Source organism: Fukomys damarensis, unplaced genomic scaffold, assembly GCF_012274545.1.
Source record: "Fukomys damarensis isolate Sample0158 unplaced genomic scaffold, DMR_v1.0_HiC HiC_scaffold_16, whole genome shotgun sequence".
Lineage (NCBI taxonomy): Eukaryota > Metazoa > Chordata > Mammalia > Rodentia > Bathyergidae > Fukomys > Fukomys damarensis.
Window position 1 is genome coordinate 38710832 of NW_022900928.1, and position 20703 is coordinate 38731534.

General features: G+C 41.7%; 1 protein-coding gene across 2 annotated transcripts in view; it reads right to left on the reverse strand.

The window, feature by feature from the left end:
- Me3 (malic enzyme 3) overlaps window positions 1-20703 on the reverse strand; it is a 199280-nt gene that overhangs the window by 40647 nt on the left and 137930 nt on the right. For both annotated transcript variants that reach the window (XM_010633727.2, XM_033764266.1), the window contains 2 exons: window positions 19068-19229; window positions 7916-8019 (listed from right to left, as the gene is read on the reverse strand). In XM_010633727.2, coding sequence (XP_010632029.1) covers window positions 7916-8019; window positions 19068-19229 — 266 coding nt within the window. The remainder of the gene's footprint in view (window positions 1-7915; window positions 8020-19067; window positions 19230-20703) is intronic.

A 20703-nucleotide genomic window follows, 5' to 3' on the forward strand; every position in this document is an offset into this window, starting at 1 on the left:
CAAGTGCTGGGATTACAGGTGTGCCACCATGCCCAGCTTGGTTAATTTTATTTTATTTATTTATTTATTTTTGGTACCGGGGATCGAACGCGGGTCCTTGCGCTTGCAAGGCAGGCCACTGAACCACTGAGCTAAATTCCCAGCCCTAGCTTGGTTAATTTTAAATGTCACTTTGTGTTGGAAAAAAGGATGCCTGTGTAGTTCATAAAGCATTCTTTCTGGGTGTGACTGTGATGGTGTTTCCAGAAGAGAATGGCTTTTGAACCAGTGGACTGAGTAAAAAAGACTGCCTTCATCCAATATGGGTAGGCACCATCCAATTGGCTGAAGTAGGAGAACAGTCAATTTTTACTCTTTTCTGAAGTTGGGATACCAATTTTCTCCTGGCTTTGAACCTCAGTACATTAGGTTGTCTTGACTTCTAACTCCAGGACACAGTGAGCTTAAAGGAACTGGTGAGGACAGGATTGTTTGACTGGCTGCTTGGTGGGTGGGTAGGTCAGTGACACTTCCCTCCCCACCAAGTCCTGAGTTTTCAGGCCTTTGGCCTCAGACTAAGGGCTACACCGCTGGCTCTCGTGGTTCTCTGCTTATGGATTTAGACTGAACTCCATTTTGGGCTTTTATCATTTTCCAGTTGACAGATGGCCTGTAAGGGGACTTAGCCTCCATGATCCCATGAACCAATTCCCTAACAAAGTTCCTTCCCACCCCAATTTATTTTGTTCCTCTGGAGAAATTTGAATAATATATGCTAGCTGGCTCAATTTATACTTGGCCTTATTTTTATCTAATAAATGTTCTCCTCTAATCCTGTCCTAGTTTTGTCTGTACTCCTTGTCTGTGTACGTCTGTGTTCTGTGTCCGTCTGTGTTCTGTGTTCTCATGATATGTCCTCCATATAGAACACCATTCTTTCTCCTGCTGCTTAGTCAAACTTGGCCCCAAGTTTATACAGTGTTTTTCTCTTTTCTGTCATCACTGCTCGTGTTTTGAATATCAAATTGAAGGTCAACACCAAAGAGTAATTTATTTCCTATTCAAAAATTTTGTCTACTCAAGGACTGTAAGGTCCTTGAGGGAACAGCCCATGTCTATTTTTTTCTTTTGAATCTCATTAGAGGGCCTACTAGAGTGTTAAGTATGCAGTTATTATTCAAAAACCTTGGCAATGTATGGTTAGATACATTATTTTTGTTGCTCTTAGTTTCCCAGAGATTCTGTAAAGAGTTTTCCCATCTTAGTGATGAAAATAAAGCTCAATTCCCAGAATTCTAGGTACAGTAGCTGTGGTTCCTGTAACTTTACCAGAAAAACAACCTGTCATGTTACATTGTCTACCCTTTCCAGGTTGAAAAGTCAAATTCTAAAAAGTAGACATGCGTTAGAAGCATGATGTGATTTTCTGTATTTCTGTGATAGCCAACCCAACTCCATCTTGTGCCTCAATGCCATTTTGTGCCTGTGCTTGAACAAAGTGCTTGTACTTGAACAAAGTACCCCAAACCCCATATCCTGCTTGGCAGTAAACTTGCTGCAATTGCAGGATGTTTTGTAGCTCACCTAGTGTGTGTGAAACTTCCTTGTGCCCCCACTAACCTGGCATTGTTCTGCTTCTGTAAGATTCTGCTTGCTCTCCTCTGACCCCTTCCCAACTGAAAGGATAATTTAAAAGGAGAAATCGAACTGCTTCCCATTATTGAGGAAATTTTCTGGGCACTAGCCCATCCTTGGCTGCTGGAGATAATAAACAGGCTCAAATCTGCACGGAGTGTGGTGCATCTCTGTTGTTCTAACTTGCTCATCCATAACATTTCTACAGGAAATTTCTTTGAAGAAATTTTATGAATAAGGCAGTCATTACTGCCTTTACTGTTTTTACTTACTTATGTTTACTATCTTTACCTAATTTAAGCATTTGCCACCTCCCCTTTCTAAGATTATTAGCTGCCATGAAGTCAAGGCTGAGGCTAAATAATTGGGCCTGAGGACGGATCTGCTTGTGAGTAAAGGCAAACTTGATTTTAGCCCACAACATATCTTCAAATATGTGAATGCTCTCTCCACCATGGAAAATGCAATGAAGCCATATATGAAAGTAGCACAAGCTCCTCAGGAAAAAGGGGATTCCCACAGAACAGGTGGGCACAGCCTTGCTTGGAAGGTTTTCAGAGTAGAAGGAAGTAATTCAAGTGACAGGTGTATTGTCAAAATGGGCTGATATCAACTGAGGGGACATGATGGGCCCTACCTCATGTACTTTCTGTGTATTGGCCTTTAAGCCCTCACTTAAAATGAGAGGTGCTGAGGCTTCTCAAAATATGCATCTTTAGGGGATGTAGTCTGAGTTTCTCAAACTTCAGCCATCATGGCTGTATCAGGATAAATAAGAAAGCTTCAAAATCACAGATACCCAGGGTTTAACTAAGCCTAGGATGGCTCAGGAGCCTGGGTCTGTACTATTTAAAGGATCTCTTGGTGATTTAGAAAAAAAGCCATATTTGAGAACCACAGGTCAGTACATGCATGCTTTGATTCATTGTTCTATTCTACCATGGATAATAAGGGGTAGAGTGGAGTTGGAGTGTACCTGGGGAACATAATTCTGCATGTTTTTATAGCAAAGAAGCAGTAGTTGCAGTTTCATGTAGATAAGAAGTGAGAATCTCAGTTTACCTCCTGAAATATCCTAAGCCCCTGGAGAAGAAATGCCCTGAACACTTGGAAAAGAAAAACAGAGACTCTCTTTGCCTCTGAGTTGCTGTTGAGCTATAAGAATTACAGGTGAGCTGGGCATGGTGGTGCACACCTGTAATCCCAGCACTCGGGAGGCTGAGGCAGGAGGATTGCTATGAGTTCGAGACCAGCCTGGGCTACATAGTGATCTCCAGGTCAGTCTCAACTAATAGTGAGACACTGTCTAACAACAACAACAACAACAACAACATCAATAAAACCAACCCTCCCCCCAAAAAAAGAATTGCAGGACAGCCATTGTGAGTGCTTGTGGAATCACAGATGCTTGGGCCACAAGGTTCCTCATAGATCCAAGATGGTTAAGGCACAGCGTGCACCATACACTTTATTCCCCACTCAGGGCAGGCATGACTATTAGTCATGACGCTCTTCCCTGTTAAATCTACAAAGGCCTTAGGATTCTAAGCATTCAGAGCTGGAACAAGGAATGAAACCATGTACCTTCCTTGCCATTTATGACAAAACTATCCTCCTAGTCTAATGCTGAATTTCATTGAGTACTTGGACTTGCAATTATCTATAGGGTATAGTTTAGAGAAACATGATGAGTTCCATTCTCTTCTCTAGCATCTTTTCCTAGGTAAACCCAATCATTCCCTGTACTTTAAATATCACTTATGGGATGGAAACCCCCAATTTCATATCTCCACTATAGAACTCTTTGTGAGCTTTAGAGTTATGAAGACATTTAAAGGCTAAAGAAATATGAAAGTTCAAGTTAATGAAACTCCAGTAGATATATAAGAAATGTCTTTGACTGCAAAGCTCTTTGAGAGCAGGACTGTTTATTTCTCTGGGGATTGCTTGCCATGCTTGGCTCAGTATCTGGTATGTAGCATGTATTGGGTAAAAGTGCCCATCAATTTTATATATTATATTTCCCTGCATGTTCTTTTCTCTGCACTTCTTGTATTTCCAGGACACATCTTTCTACCATGTTGACTTCCTTATTCCTTTTGCCTCTCAGGCTGGATGGGCTGTGGTAGTATGTTACACTGGGCTCCCAGTGAACCATGGTTCCTAGTATTTGCATCTTTGTGTTACCCCTTTCTTCTCAGAAAGTATGGACCTGAGGTTTGCTTTAACTAGTATAATGCTGGAAGTTACACTGTACCAGTTTCAGGTTCATCTTTTAAGAAAGCATGGCAGGTTCTGATTTTGTGCCTTGGAAGTCCTGGAGAGCCATGTAAAAAGTCCTGCTGTCTTGTCAGAAGAAGAGTCAATTGAAGAGGCCATGGGGAAGGGAGAGGGAGAGCGGGGAGAGAGAGACTGACTCTTGAGATGAGAGAGGGAGGAGCCCAACATTTCCAGGGTCTCAACTGAGCCTGCACCTAGATTAGCTGCCAGCTGAAAGTACTAATGTTCATGATCACTGGCATGACCAGGAGCTGCCCAGATGAGCCAGTTCACTTTACAAGAATCAAGAGTAAGTAACACTTGCCACTACGATTGGTAGTGGTCTGTTACACAGCAATAGAAGTGGAGGTATGTACCTTAATACCACAGACCAAGGGGCAGGGAACAGTTTTGAAATCCCATCTCCTTGTTCCTAGCTTTACTTTGGTGCTGTGCTTTGCATTAAGGCCTCCCAAATACTAATTCCTTTGTTCCCTGTCAATCCGATCAGGGCATGGCAGAGTTATTTGTTTGTGATTTTAGTATATTTGAATGGAAACTGGTGATCACCCTCCAAACATAAGGATAGGCCAATTAGCAGACAAAAGTAGGGGTTGAGGCATAACTTAAAATAGAAAATTCCTATCCCTTCTGCTGTAAGTAGTGGAAATGAAAAATGTAAGTGGAAACCATTAGGGAATATTGTCACACCAAGATGTGGTGGTCAGATGCAGGGAGTTGGGTCTCACTGGAGGAAAGAGGAAGAACAGCAAAGGGAGATGACTAGTCTTTGGCACAGAGCATCAGTCTTTGTGTCAGCTGTCAGGAGGGCTCTCCCAGCTTTCTGTTGTGGTTTGAAAACATAAATGAAGATTCTTCTGGCCCTGTGGGTCCTCCTCAGTGGCCAAGCTCCAGAGCAGGAACTGAGCCATAGTGAGTATTTTGTTTTTCTTCAGGTCAAAAGCATTTTGAGGCACACGCTGATTAGTGGGAAGGGTAAGGAGGTAGAGCTTTTTATTGACAGGATGTTTGGACAGAGACGGGATGTTGAAGCAGGAGTCAATGTTTCCCAAGGTTCTTTCTTAAAATACATTGAGTTTGGCTTCAGGGCTTCTGACTCACTCCCAGGACAGGCATTCAATCTTGCGTGATTTTGAGTATATTCCCAAGAGTGCCTTGGGAGACCAGCTCATTCCCCACCTACAGTATCCACAGAAACATCTGCTTTAGCTTATTAGGAAGTAAAAACAACTGGCCATCCATCCATCATCTTTTCTGCTTAAGGACACATTCCTGTTGGTTGATGCATGCCCCTCCCAGGGGTTACTCTGTGTGCCTGTGTGCTCCTGTGAAACTGTGAGCTGATTTTGATGATCCTTTGAAGAGACTCAAACATCCTAGTTTATTTAACCTTCTCACATGAATAGCAAAACTTCTCTTTAGGGAATCATGAAATGAGTACTGACTCATTAGATAAGACATGAATCCTGAACACAGGAAGCTAAAATGCATTCACAAAGGCAATTTAATTGCCTTCTTTCAGGTAACCTAGTGTTATAGAAAACAGCCCAGACTGGAGTTAGCAGACCCAGGTTGAGTGCACAGTCCTGCCAGGCACTACGTGACCTCAGGCAGGTATTTTGGCCTATCGGTGTCAGTTTCCTCTTCCATAAAAAATGGGCTTAATAATACTCATCCTGCCAGTTTTACAGGGTTCTTAAGAGGTCAGAATGGAATAATGGGGGGATATTTAAAGAGCCTGGTGCTTGAATTCACTTACAGTAGCACCATCAATCAGCCATACAACCTATCCTGAAATTCTTTCTGTGACAAGGAATTCATTCCTACAGAGTCCACTGCATTGGGGGATAGCTCTGATTTATTTTGTTTTTAAAGTAGTCTCTCTTTATAGCCCATCAGTTTGTTCTTGTCCACTAGATATATAGAAACAAGTCCATTTCCTTCCTGGAATAACTGCTTTCAGGTATCTGGAAGTAAGGCTGCATTCATGATACAGAGAAGTCTCTGAGTCTCTCCTCCAAGTTAAGCCTTTTATTCCCTTTGCTATCATGATTATTGTTATACAGATTTGCTTTAAGTAATTCACGATCCTCAACATGTCCTGTGTAGTCCTGAATGTAGTATTCAGGATGGACTGAAAGAGGAAGAATGGTTATCCACCTCCCTTCTTCTAAAGGCTATGCCTCTATTAATGCAGCTAAGCCTTGAATTGGCTTCTTTGGCAACCACATTGCAAGAGCAGAACTTCTTCCATAATCCCACCTGCAAACACTTAACTTTTGGATCATCATCTCCCTTCTTTGCAGTCATTTATGGAATGAGTCCCTCATTCAGCAATTCTCAGACCTCGGTAGGACTGACAGTCCACCTACCACCTTTCCCACTGTCCCTGACACCTCCTCTCCTCCTTGTCTTCATATTCCTTCTTACTTTTCTTGTGACATTAAATTGTAATTGCTCCCTTGAATACACCATCAACTCCTTTCTCCTTCCCTGAATCTTTTGCCTGGCAAAATTCCAACCTAGATAACATTCTACTCTGTCTCTTCCTGCCTCATACTTTAATAGTTGAACCTAGATAAAGAAACACAGGAACAGGTTACCTGCCTGTCTTAGTTTGTTTTGTGTTGCTGTGAAGGAACATCACAGTAATTGATAAAATAGATTTACTTCTCACAGTTCAGCTGGGAAGGATAACGTCAAGGTGCCAGCATCTGGTGAAGGCCTTCTTGCTTCATCGTCTATGACTGAAGGTGAAAGAGCAGAACTCCAGCGAGCAAGAGATTGAACTCACAGCCTAAAGTCCTTTTATAGTTGGCTTTAACCTGTCCACCAGAGTGGAGCCTTCATGACTTACACACCTACCATTATGCTGCACATCCCAGCATTACTCTGTTGCATTAGGGATTAAATTTCCAATACATGCTTTTTTGTGGACACATTCAAATCATAGCACTGACCTAAGTTGAATTCGTGACCATTACCTCAGGCAAGACCTATAGAGCTTCCAATGACAATGCCTTGGTCCCTGGATCCCATATCCTCTTACTTTCCTGGATAACTAGGTCACACCTCCTCTCTTTCAACCTCTGCAGCTTTGTTCTCTGTCTTACACTTATCTGATGATCCTATTTTCAGCTAGATGGGACTTATACATGCTTCTTCCACCACTTGCTGCTTCTATGCCCAATATTCTGTCTTCCCTCTTTCCCTGTGGATGTTTTCTGTTCTCTGAGACTAAGTTCTGCACATGTGTACTAGATCATTAACACTCTAGCTTCTTAAGAACTTAGAGGATCATTCTCAACCCTCAAGACAACAATATTATTTTTCTTTCTTTTTAAGTGAGAAGGGGACCTGCTTATTCTCCAAGACCTGCTGAGTTGCTGAAACTCTGACTTGCCCAGTTTGGGGGTGGGGTGTTACCAGAAACCACCCCAGGAGCACACCAGCCACAGCAGGAAAGGAGAGGCTAAGATAGACAGATGGAGCAGGTGAGAGGGGTGGAGCTGCCAAAATCCTGCACCACAGTGAAGAGATGACACCTCGTAAATCTAGTAGGTCGAGAGCCCATGTGGTCTGCTACAGTGGCTCACAACACTACTTTATCCTTACATCCAGGTGGAAAATGACGACAAATGTGGCAATCTTTCTCCAGGACATCATCTTCTTCCACCACTTGCAACATCCCTATTCACTCGGAGAACCCTGAACTGCTCAGGCTAAGAGGGGTTTCTTCCTGGAACAGCAGATACTTAAGTGCCTCCTGATTACAGAGCCTGGAGCCATCAATCTTCTTCTCTTCCCTCCCCTCTCTGCTCCCAAAGATTCTCCCAGAAAATGACCCCGATCACCTCTAGTCTTCCAAGGACATGGGGTCAAGTTGGAAGTTTCAGACTTCCCAGCAAAGCATGAATCTACTGCCTCTTTTCTGTGATTTTGCCAACAATAATGTTGACTTCAGTCATAGTACCTCTTAACAGTATGTACTCTTGTGAAAGGGACAGCTTGGCTCACATACTTATCTGTCACGGCCTGCATGAACTCGTCCAGTAAATCATCGTACTCTTTCCCGCGCACACGCTGGTGTTTCAGGCCAATGTACAGAGGGTCTCTGAGCAGCTCCTGGAATAGATAGCACTCATTCACTATGCCAGCTCCAACTGTTCCTGATTTATTATTATTGCTATTATTAATTATTATTATTTTTTTAAACAGATGTCTAGCTTTAGTGGGAAGAACCAGGGGGTCAGAGGGGAAAAGGGAGTGGGAAGCTGGCTGGATCCTCTATCCCCATAAAGGTCATCTCTGGAAAGCCCTGCAGGCCAAGCCACTGACTAAAGGTGAACTCCTATGTGGTCCCCACTTTAGAATGAATGAAGTTTTGACCCAAGTAATCCTCTCTCACAAATAGTCTTCCAACCTCTGACTGCAGGCTCTGGGTTTATTTCAGGGATTCTCACAGTGGCACTACTGATGTTTTTGGCTTGGATATGAGAGCTGAACTGCACATTGTAGGATACATTGCAGCATAACTACTCTGTAGCCACTAGAAGCCAGAAGCATCTGTGACAATGAAAAATGTCTTCAGACACTGCCAAAGTTATTTTGGGTAAAACTGATCCTGATTAAGAACCACTGTAAATTGACTTCAGGCAGCATCTATATTGAGGTACTGGGTCTTACTTAAAGCCCCTGATATGGATTCAGCTTAGAAGACCATTCATTCATTCATTCAATGTAATATTACTTACCACATGTCTCACACTATGCTAGATCCTGAAGGATACAAAGACAAAATGATACAACTGGAAATTTCAGCTTAAGAAAGATGCTCATCCTACTCCCTGGCCTGTGACCCTCTACCCTGGGTCTTGCAGGTCTTTTCATTATAGCAATCATATATTGTTGTGTCAGTGACCTTTCTCACTGGATTTTTTACCTCATGTATTTTCCTATGACTCAGTGGACCCACTCAGGCTTTCTTTCCCTCCTTCTCTTCCTCCCTCCCTCCCTCCCTCTCTCTCTCTCTCTCTCTCTCTCTCTCTCTCTCTCTCTCTTTCTCTCCCCCCTTCCTTTTTCTGTCCTTTCTTTGAAGCTTTATTTGTAACAGCAAAAAAAAAAAAAAATTGGGAAAAACTCAAATATCCTTTAACAAGTGAATAGTTAAACAAACTGGCTAATCCATGCTGTGAGTATACTATGTAATGCTACTCATCATCTGTAAAAAGAAACAAACTATTGACACATGCAACAGACAGATTTTCGAGAATGATGTGTGAAAGAAAGCCAATTCCCAAAGGCTGCATACTACATGATTCCACCTATAATATATAGCATTCTTGAGATGACAAAATTATAAAGATGGAGAACAGGTCAGTAGCTATATAAGTTAGAAAAGGGAGGAATGTGGATATGGTTATAAAAGGGGAGCATGAAGCATCCCTATGATGAAACTGTTCCATATCTTGGCTGCTGTGATTGCACAGGACTCTAAGGTACAGGATGGTACACACATCATAAAATTGCATGAAACAAGAGACACACCCACACAAGAAAGCTAAATAAGGTCTGTGGATTGTATCAAGGCCAATTTCCTGGTGGTGATATTGTACTATAGTTCTGTAAGTTGTTACCATTGGGTGACACTAGATAAAGGCTAAGTAGGATCTCTCTATATTATTTCTGACAATACCATGCAAATCCACATTATTTCAAAATAAAAAGTAAAAAACAGATTCACTATTAAAATATCTGCAACTCATTAAGTGGAGATGACACATTTATTAATCATTTGTTATGCATGGGAACCAGTGGGGTATTTGTAGGTGAGTGAGCAAGGCCATTGCCTTCAGGGTGCTCACAGTCTGTTGCAGGCCGTGTGTGAGTAAATTAACTCTACTGCAGGGCAAGGAGGTGATGCTTCGGAAAATGTGTGGCACATGGAAGCATAGAAGGAGTGAAGTAATTTCCCTTGGGTTGGGTGGGGATTGTGTCATGGAGAAAATGTTCAGGCAGTTAAAAATGCGTGTCCACATTTTGACTTGCCTGGGCCACCTTGAGTGAACAGAAATAGAATACACAATACAGTTAATATATAAGTAGCAAAACTTCTCTTATTTTTAAATATTTTTATTAAAACATAAAGGGCAACATAAACATAAAACTAGTGGTATATTTGACCTTGTTGTGAAACTGAGCCATAAATGTCTTGTTTAATGGAAGTAGTTACAATTCTTAGTGAGTTTTTAGAGAGCTCATCAGAAACTTTTGATCTAATTGTAGTTGTTCAGGAATATGTATACTACCTAAACGTAATGACATAAGTGATGCAAGCTTGTGAAATAAGGGCTACTTTTCTCTGATAAGATAGTCCTTATAAAAATCTAGTAAATAGACATGATCAAATTTTTCTTTGAGTTGAATGATTGTAACTGTATGCATTCTAGATATAAATAAATAAGCAATCATATATTTTTCTAATATCAGTAATGTCATGTGTGTACATAACAAGATCATGAGCAAACACCTATTTGATGTTTTTGTACTTCCTATATCACAGCTGCTAAAAACTATTTTAGCCTATTAAATAATTATTTTACAAAGTGACACAAGTTCAAGTTTAGTAATTAAATAAGAAACCTTATATGTCTGCTTAATAACAGTAAGACCTGTCTTCAGACACACACATGTGTAGGTATACAGAAATAGTGTTTTTGGTAATTGCTGGATTTAGCTTGTCAAGTAGCACATGTGTATGTCATGTCTGTTACATCTGGATTTCAATTGGACAGCACTGTTCATTCCCCTCCTTAGGGTTTTGTTATAGCCTGTGCAGCCTGTAATTGTGCATTTGAGTCATGAAGCATCACTAAAAATCATATAATAATGTAAAAAATTTACTATCTTGTGGGGCCACATCTCTAGCTCTCTAGCTCTGTATGTAGCCCTAGGTCTGCAGGTCATACATGCCTGTATTAAAAGATGGGCACATTTCAACAGGTGTCTGGGCTCTGCAGGCTGAGGAGATAGCACAAAGAACAGATGGGGGCTAGAAGCAAAAGGAGGAAAAGAACCTGGTGTGTTTGTGAAATATTAAGGATGTTAGGAGGAATTATCTATTTTTGGGTGTAGTTCATTAAAAATATGAGTGCCTTGAGAACAAAGTTCTGTATTTATCTTCATCTCCGTCTGAGCTGCTACTGCAGGATTGCAAGATAAGGACGACATGGGCCTAACCTCAAGGGGCTGCAAGTCAAATCTCATCTCTGCCACCAACAAGCCCTGTGATTGTGGGTGAAGCACGTGACAGCTCAGAGCCTTCTTCCCTTCTGTCAAATGGGGATAAGATACCAGCTGGAGCAGGTGGTGGTGAAGACTGAGTGAAATAATATGAAAGAGTTTTGTGGATTATAACGCAGGCTATATGACAGTGGCATCAAGATCTAACTTTCCTACGTGCCGGTACTGACCTGAGTGCTTTAATAACTCCCAGGTCATGATGGCCATGGAAAAGTACAACTCAGAACTCCCTTAAGAGAACCTGCAGAAGGGAGAGAACTTGGAAGACAGTGATCCACTGCCATGCTCTCTACTTTATGACTGGAGATGGAGGGGGCCTGGGGGGCGCTATTCCTGCCCAACTGAGACTCTAGGCAGTCTTTGCTTGGGGATTTTCCAGTAGCCTGAGTGAGATTCCCCAGGCAGTCCTGCAGTCAGAGCTCTTCTTATTCATTCTTGGTCCTTTCTTTTCTCCTTTTACAGGAGTCTGACTGTTTTGTACTCTGAAGGCTCTGTACACCTCCAGTTACTCCTGCCCTCTTCCCTTTATTCCTCATGGTGTTTCTCCTGTGAATCTCTCACATTTGTTTCTTGGAGAACCTGAGAGGCAGGTATCATGATTTGCCCCTATGTCGCAAATGAAGCAACAAGGCACATTGAGATTATACAACCTGCCCAAGACCTTGGGCTAATAAAAGCAAGAGGCAAGATTCAAACTCAGAGTCCATGGTTTTAACACTCAGTCATGCTGCTTTAGTGTCTGTTTTGTGCATCAACAAGAATGGACTTACAATTTTTAAGCCATTGTTCTAGAGACATACTGCTTAGTCATCACTGTAGGAGGTGACAGGGGAATGGTGCAGAGGCCAGAAAGGAGCAGGAAGTACCAGTCTTTCCAATTTCTTGCCCTTTGTGCTGGGTTCACATAATCTGTCTGAAGTTGGCTTATCACAGATCTAGAAAGGAAGTGGGGCCTAACCTCCTTCCTCCCTGGATTGATGCTTGAAACTATTAGTTTCCTTGGTAGTTCTTCCTTGGTAGGAGCACGTGTGCATGTATGTACATGTCTCACTTGTGTGTGTGTGTGTGTGTGTGTGTGTGTGTGTGTTGCAGAAATAAAGGATGAAGGTGAGTCTAATTTGGCATCTACCTTCCTATATGCCACTTGCAAATGATTATTTGAAATCCACTTAGAGATAGGAAACATCCAGGTAGGGGAATGACAAACAATGGTAGAACAACTGGATGGACAGCTGGGCAGTCATTAAAATTAGGGACGTTTAAAACTATATAGACACATGGACAAATGTGTATGAGATTTTTAACATGAAAAAAGAAAAATGCATAACAACAGGGATGGTGCTTCAGCCACTATTTTAGAGCCACAGTGTGTCGATATCATTGTAGGCAATAGCTTCCTTATAACTTGAGTTATGCCTTTTAATGTTACTGAGTCACAGATTTGATTCTTGGTGCTTTTGAATCATGGCATAGCATAAATATGCAGCTTCTGGGGTGAGTCAAATTCTCAAGTGATACTGAAAAATTTCTGGATTTTCCAAAAATTTCTCAGTATATTTCAGTAAAGATTAAAGTCATCCAAAATTGATATTACTGAGATATTAAAATGACTCTGAAAAGCTTTTATATTTTATTTTTAGGTTATAATGTTCTTTGGTTCAAATACTTCAAAAATAACCACAAAAATTGGAAAAAATTTCCATATGAAATTACACAAAAAAGCTTATGCTGGTGTAGAGCTTTTAATTAATTTACTCATTTGATCCTTCTAGGAGTCTGATCTCTTCTCATTTCTGTTTTACACATGAGAAAGTTAGAATTCAAGGCTCTAAATAATCTGCCCAGACTCAAGAGCCAGTGTCTAAGCTGAGACTGAACCTAGCTAGCTACAGCTGGGTCTCATGACAACAGTCGCGCATTCCTGTCACTTGTTGTGGCAACCAGAGTCCTAAGCAGCAGCTCCCTGCCCTCTGCCTGGTCCTCCGAGGAGTTCAGCAGTGGCTGGGAAGGCTACGGTGGCCAGGCTCTCATTTTGCAGATCAGGCTAGAGAGCAGGGAAAACTGAAATGGAAGAACGTTCATGTCCACATCTCCAGCATGCAGGATCTGTTCTGGCTAGAGCGAAAATGCCTTCTCTAAATTAGGTGCCACCAATAACTTGACACAGTGTTGGAACAAAGCATGCATATTGTGCCCTATATCTCACGAACTGATCTGGCGCAAGAATGACTGCTGTGAGGTGTTTACTAGCCTGGACCCTGTCCTTATAGCCCTCCTGTGTTCTGAATTTGTCATATGAGAATGTTGGAGGGAAGTTTTCAGTCTATAGTATTGCTAGATAAAGTACAGAATGTTCAATTAAATCTGAATTTCAGATAGGCATTAAATAAAAAATTTTAATTTATGTATGTCCCAAATGTTGCATGGAACAAAATATGATTGTTTATCTGAGTTTTAACTTTAACTGGTGTTCTATATTTTTATTTGATAAATCTGTTAACCCTGTCAGTTGAGACAGAAGGAATCTTAAAGTTGATAGACATTGCCTTGCAGAAAAAAGGGCCTCGTGGGGCCTGCTGACTATGGCCAGGATTCTCCCTCCAAGTGCCCCAGGTGTGGCCTGAAGGGGTTCTGGGCCATGGCATTGGAGGGACCTGAGTTTGAATTCACACTGTTACTTAACTGGCTCTTTGACTTTGGGCAAGATATTTGACTTCTCTCTGCTTTATTTTTTCTCTTTTAAAAAAAGGGATAATAAAAAATAATTTAAAAAGGGACAATAATTTTATCTCTGTCATGTAATGCAAGTTATTTGAGGAAAAAAAACCTCATATTAATTTGCATCTCCCCAGAGATTTGCAAATCTTTAAAAAAGTACTTATTGATATGAATTGCATGAGTCCCAGGTCTGGGTGTAGGAGAGTCCAAATTAAGAATGAAGAAGGTCATAGAAATCATTTGGTCCAGTCTCCTCCAAATGAATTTCTGAGCCTCTAGAAAGCTACATGAGGTGTAAAACATCAAAAAATAGTAGCGAAAGCAATAGTGAAGAAAATGTGATTTTTAGACTATGGCTCTGCCCAGGGTGGAGACTAAACTTATTCACTTCCAAGCTCTGGTGCCCAGAAGGGTGCCTGGCACCTAAATAAAACCTAAGTACCTAAATCTTTCTTCTTTGTTAGTTTCTTTCTTTTGTTTTTATTAAGTTTATTGATACATTTTAGGTATACAATACACTTACATTAATCATTGGGATCTTATATATGAAAAAATGTTCCATATCACTGGTCATTCAACAGATACAGATGAAAACCACACTGAGACTCCACCTCACCCCAGAAAGAATGGCTGTTATCAAGAAATCAATCAATAACAAATGCTGGCAGGGTTGTGGGGAGAGAGGAACCAACCCTTCTTCATTGTCGGTGGGAGTGCAGACTGTTGCAACCACTGTGGAAATCATTGTGGAGATACCTCAAATGACTAGAATTAGAGGCCCCATTTGACCTAGCTATTCCCAAAAGAATTAAAAGAATCATACCACAGCAATATATGCTCACCCATGTTTATAGCGGCACAGTTTGTAATATCTTTTTTGTTAGATTCCAAGTTCCCTTTAGAACTAAATACATCAATGACTATAATTTTAGGTGAAGGCAGGTAAGCCATAATTCTCTGCTGTGTGAGTGAGAGCGCTGAAAATAACCTCTGAGGCTGTTGGTCCAGCTCTGCCTTTCTCAGGTTTTTCTTGGGTGAAAACAAAATGTAATGCAAAGCAAAGAGATTTCATCCTCTTATCACTGAGCATTAGGTTTAAGCTAGGAGACAGATAAACTTCCTAGTCCCCCCCCAAAAAAAAATTGTCATGGGCTGGGGATTTAGCTCAGTGGTTCTGGCACCTTCTTTGCAAGCACAGGGACCTGAGTTTGATTCCTGGTGCCAAAGGGGAAAAAAAAAAAAGTTGCATAGCAACAAACTATGAAAACAATCTGTCTTGCATACCAAGATATTATGCAGACCATCTATTGGTCTGGGAGGTCACTCTCTGGTTTTACACCATGGGCATAGTACCCTAGGGTAGCAGCTATGTCTACTGCTTGTTTCTTGGGTAGCTCAGTTAAGCCCAGGAGTAAACTATAAAGGTCCTAGGAAGAGCATTTTCATTGATTACATGCACAGAAAGTGAGCTCTCTGATAGAACCTCATGGTGGATGGTGAATATTTATTAGTCACAGTGATGATAATCTTGGAAAGTTAGAAGGAAATTTGCAGCACCCAGCTTGGCTGCTGATCCCATGCTTCCTCACTGATCCACTTTACCCCCAAGGCAAGGTGATCAGGCTTTGCTAATAAAATGGTCCCACTTTTGTCTCCCAGAGGGGACATACCTCTTCAGTCAGTTCCACAGGCCTATAAAGCATCTCCTTGTGAAGTGAATTCACAAAGGTTCAAGACTTGAGCTCAGAGAAAACCTTCAAAACTCAAGGGTACCAATGTAAAGCCAAGCTCCTCGGGGTGCCAAGAAGCTTTGCATACAGTAGGATGAATTCAGGGCTTGGAGTCAATCCTGGGGAAACCTTTTCTACTCTTGGCCTCTTTTCTCTTGTGAAATGAGGGAATTGAATGAGATAGTACTTCAGTCCCTTCTAACTTGGACAGTGTGACTACCATGTATTTTGTTTTATTTGCACACAACCATAATCAGCAGAGGCTCTCTTTCCTTTCTCTCTTGGAATTTAACCATCAGATGTCCATTCTTCATTGGATCACTGCCCAATGTATTTATTTGTACAAATTCTTTGGTGTTGGCAGGTAAAAGTGACTCAGCTTCAGGGCTGTAGACAACAGATGTTTTCCTTCAACAGGAAATCTGGAGGGCTATTTTCTTTGACTCTGTTGGAAACTCCTATTGCCTCAGGAGTTTTTATGGAGGCATACACACAGATGGCCTGGTTGTTCTGACACTAAAACTCCTCACAACAGCACCCTTCCTGCACTGGTGTGTGAGATAGAAGTTTCAAGGCCAAACCTCCCTCTCTTATAGCTCAGGCTTGCTCTGAATGAAAGATGTATCCTTGGCTTTTCAGAGAAAAAAAATCTTGCAAACGGATTCATTTTTTAAAAGAACTATAGTGTGGGAGATGACATACTACATTCATTTGAAAAGAGATAAATCACCATGTTTTTAATGTTCATCACTGTGCAACTTTGAATTCTTGTGTTCTGAGTGAAACCCTCAGGAAAGAGGCAGACACTTTGAGTAGATGTAAGACACAACCCATTAGAGTGATCAATTAGATATCAGTGTTGAAATACTGTCAACTAGAATATTCCACATGGGCCTGGATCTCATTTATCTCCTCCTGCCTAGCAGAGTGCCTGACACCTACTGAACACTCAGTAAACTTTTATTAAATAAGTAAAGAGAAAGTGTTCACAAAATAATCAATTGAAAAGAACACAACAAAATTACATGCCCATTATGATCACAACTAGGGGCTAATTATATCTATATATATGCACAGAAAGAGTTTGGGAAGACCACAAATGTGTCATTGTGAAAGAAATGCCATTTCCTTTTTAAGAAAATTTTAATATTCTAAAGTTGCTAATAAAAATTCTAAAATTCAAGAGCTATTTACTTATAAAACAACAGAAACTCAAGCAGGTGCATGAGCAGAGGTTGCTTATTATCCTGGAGAAAGGAGCAGTCTCCATTTAGGATCCTAGTCCTTCCACTTTCAGCAAGTCTTTGGGGTCAAATTAAACTCCTTGGACCTCAGTTTCCTCAACTGGAAAAAGACAGTAAGGACAGAAAATCCCTCGCATTATAAGTAGATTTAACATGTATAATTGGGTATCGTAAGGTTTTAACTGGGTGTGAGGGCCTGGTCTATGATTATTACTGGTTTGTAGCCATTTTTTTCCTCTGGTGGGTTTATTACAAATTTGAGTCAGCCCTGAACTTCAGCAGACCATTGCTGGGTGCTGGACTTTCAACAACAAAGGATCCTAATGCATCTGCTAGAGGCAGCCAACACATTTCCAGGCAATGCAGTGGACAGAAGGCCAATTCTTGGCTAGGGCCAGCTTTTAGGAGAAGAAGTGAGTGACTTAATTAAGTCCAGTTAAAATACAGTGGAAAGAAGAATGAGAAGAATGAAAATAAGGTTTGCTACACTCATCCACATAAGCAAAGATGCACTTTTTGAGGCTGGAGGAAACTTTTAACAGCTGGCAGGCATAAACTCAAACATCTAACTGGGGGCAGGGAACATTGCAGAGCAGAACTGAAGAGTGGTCTTGCTGAGCAGCCATGTGGCTTGTGCCACCATCCAGTCTCCCAGTCTCCAAGGCTGGTGAGGAACTTTGTGAAGAGGAGGAACTTTCAGAAGTGGGAGGTTCAGCAACATTGTCTAGTTCTTCATTGCTCTGGAAAGGGATCATGTCTACAGTGTAGTGACTCTCTTGGCTCACCAGGGGTATAGGGACCAGAATCCCTGCTTCTCCCGAGTTCCTTTACTCTTACCCATCTAATCCCAGTCCCTTTACTCTTACTCTTACTCTTACTCTAATCCCAGTACCTTTACTCTTACTCATCTTATCCAACCCCCATCATTTCTCATCTCTTAAGCAGGGTCTGCCTGTCACTCTCATTTGTTTATCGGTGAAACATTCCTTACTAGGAATGCTCTTTCTTGAAATGAGGATGTATGATGCCTGGAGAAGAGGAAGTCCATGCTAAGTCGTGGCAAGTTTCCTTGAGAGAGGGCACTGCAGAATGCAACAAGTATTAACCTTTTTGACAATGTGAACCAAAGAATCTAAAAAGCGACCATCTCATTTGTGTCAGTGTTTCTGTTTCTGGATATTTATCCTAAAGAAATAATGAGAGATGCAAGACTGATTTGCAAAAACAGGTTATCAGTGCACAATTCATTTTTTCAAAAAGCCTAGAAATAACTTTAATGTCCTTATGTAGATTATAACACATACAGGGCCGGGGATTTAGCTCAGGGGTTCCGCCGCCTGCCTTGCAAGCACAAGGACCCGAGTTCGATCCCTGGTACAAAAAAAAAAAAAAAAAAAAAAAAAAAAAAAAAAAAAAAAAAATTATAACAGATACAGAGTTGAGTAGCTTGTTTGGTCTATGCCCTTCCACCATGAACTTTCTGCCTTGGAGCCAGCCATCTATAGACTGAAAGCTCTGAAACTGTGAGGTAAAATAAACCTTTCTTCCTCTGTGTTAATCAGGTATTTGGTCCCAGCAACAAGAAGGCTGACTACTATAGTCGTTAAAAAGGAATTCTTCGATACTTTTTCATGTTTTCAGATACAGAGACACAGGTCTGAAGATCACAGGCATGCATAAACTACCTGGAATTCTAATGGACCTCACCCACAGTTTGGCTTCGTTTCACTGTATTTGCAGGACACTCTTGCTTAATTCAGACTTTTTAGTGTTCTTTGAGTTCTAATCTTTCCGGTGAGGCAGCTCACCTCCAAAATGCTGAAAAACACAGCCCTCTCACCTCCTTTGGCTGCTCACTTCACCAATGGGACAGGTGGCTTCAAGGCAAATGTAGGCTGCATGGGATCATGGAAGCAAAGGATAAAGGGGAACTCAAGCAGGGGTCATCAAGGGCACAGAGGTTCTGCAGAGGGTAGAGGAAGAAGCAAGGGGACACAGAAGTGGAAAGGGGTTGGGAGAGGAAGGAGAGGGCCGATGTGTAGAGGGAGTGCCCTGGTGAATGGGGATGCTAGGAAAGGAATGACTCACTGCCGTATAGATAGTCACCCCACAAAAGTGCCCCCATCCATCCACCTCTTCTCTTCTAGCCCCAGAGCTCCTGGCCTAAATGGCTTGTTACCTCATTGTTGGTGCCAACATCCAGCAGAACGGGGAGGCACTGCTGTGGATTCACCCCTCCACATGCTGTGTACAAGGCCAGCTTGCCCACCGGGATGCCCATGCCGTAGCAGCCCAGGTCTCCCAAGCCCAGTATGCGTTCCCCATCAGTCACCACCACGGCCTGAAAAAACAGCAGGTAGCCATTAATCGGGAACAGCACCTCCAGTGATGAGGTGCTCATTTCAGTGCCCTGGCATGTCAGGCTTGACAAGTAGATGCCCACTGACTTTGTAGGAGATGAAATGCTTGTCTGGGATAAAGCTAGAGGAGTCATTCAGCTGCAACAAGCTGTCCTTTTTGGCAGGACGGTGAAAAACCCTATTGTGGCAAAGTGACAGAAAGACATCTGCTCTGCATTCTGAGGTTTGGAGTGGGGGCTGCAGAAACAGCTGGAGGGAAACCACTTTATTCACTCTTCCTCAAAGAAACTAACATATGCTTTCAACCTGAGACTTAGGGGAAGGGCAGGTAGGAAAGGACATAATAAAAGGAAAAATTTAAAAATGAGCCTTCTTGCTGTACTCCTGGCCAGTGAGAAATCCAATTTGCAAAGAACAGATCTCCTTGTGATGTCTCCTAGAATCACTATTTCGTGTGAGGTTGGAAGATTCTCCTGCTATGCTGGTATTATCGTTTACATTTAGCAAACAGTCACTGAGAGCTGAATATGGACTAGGGATAGTACTAGTTCAAGGTTTGACTGCTCTTAATTAATAGATGCGAATGAAGCTGATGGGGATGATAGATATTATTATATGGTTACAATGAATATTTTTTATTCATTCGTTTAATATATATTTAAGAAGCATCTACTTTGCTAAAGACATTATTCCAGGTCCTGGAGGAAGGAGCTTCAGTTTACTCCGTGGCAAACTTAAAGAGCTAAAAGGCCAAGAGAGGTAGAATCTCTGTATTAACTATCAAGACTTTGGGAGGTGGCTTGAGTGCACAAAGGGCAAGAGAGATTGCGACAGAAGATTTGTTCCTGTAGAGTAACGCTTCATGGATGAGGGATGAATGTGCCAGTCTTGGGCAGGCAGAGATAGTGTAGATGCAGGTGAGGAGAAAGGCAGTTAGTGTAAAAAGAAGTTAACGTGTAGCATAGAGTTGTGGTCTTGTAGGGTTTATGTGGAAAACAAAGAAGTGTAAGTTGCCTGAAATGAAAGAATGGAAAATTAGGCAGGAATTAGACAGTGAAAAGCCATAAATGTCAGGAGAGGAAAACCCCACCAGGAGACAATGGAATTGTTTATAGGGCACCACAACCTACCCAACAGCAATAGCTTCCTCCAACTCTAAAAGAGCTGAGTTTGTAGCCCCCACCTCCCATTCCTCCGCTGGAAACCTGGCTGTGGACCAGGACTCAGAATCAGTTGGCTCCAAGTACTGTGTCAGTGTTTGAGGACTTAATCCATGCAGAGACAGTGCAAGGCACTGGAAATAAAGAGATGAAAACCCATTCTTGCCCTGGGACAGTTTATGACCCAGTACCCAAAGGGCCTATGATATGTTTCACTTCTGTTCTCTGTCCCTTCAGGGGTAAGAGTGCACATAGGCTGGTGCTTCCTTTTGGTAGAAATAGGTGTAGAGATCCT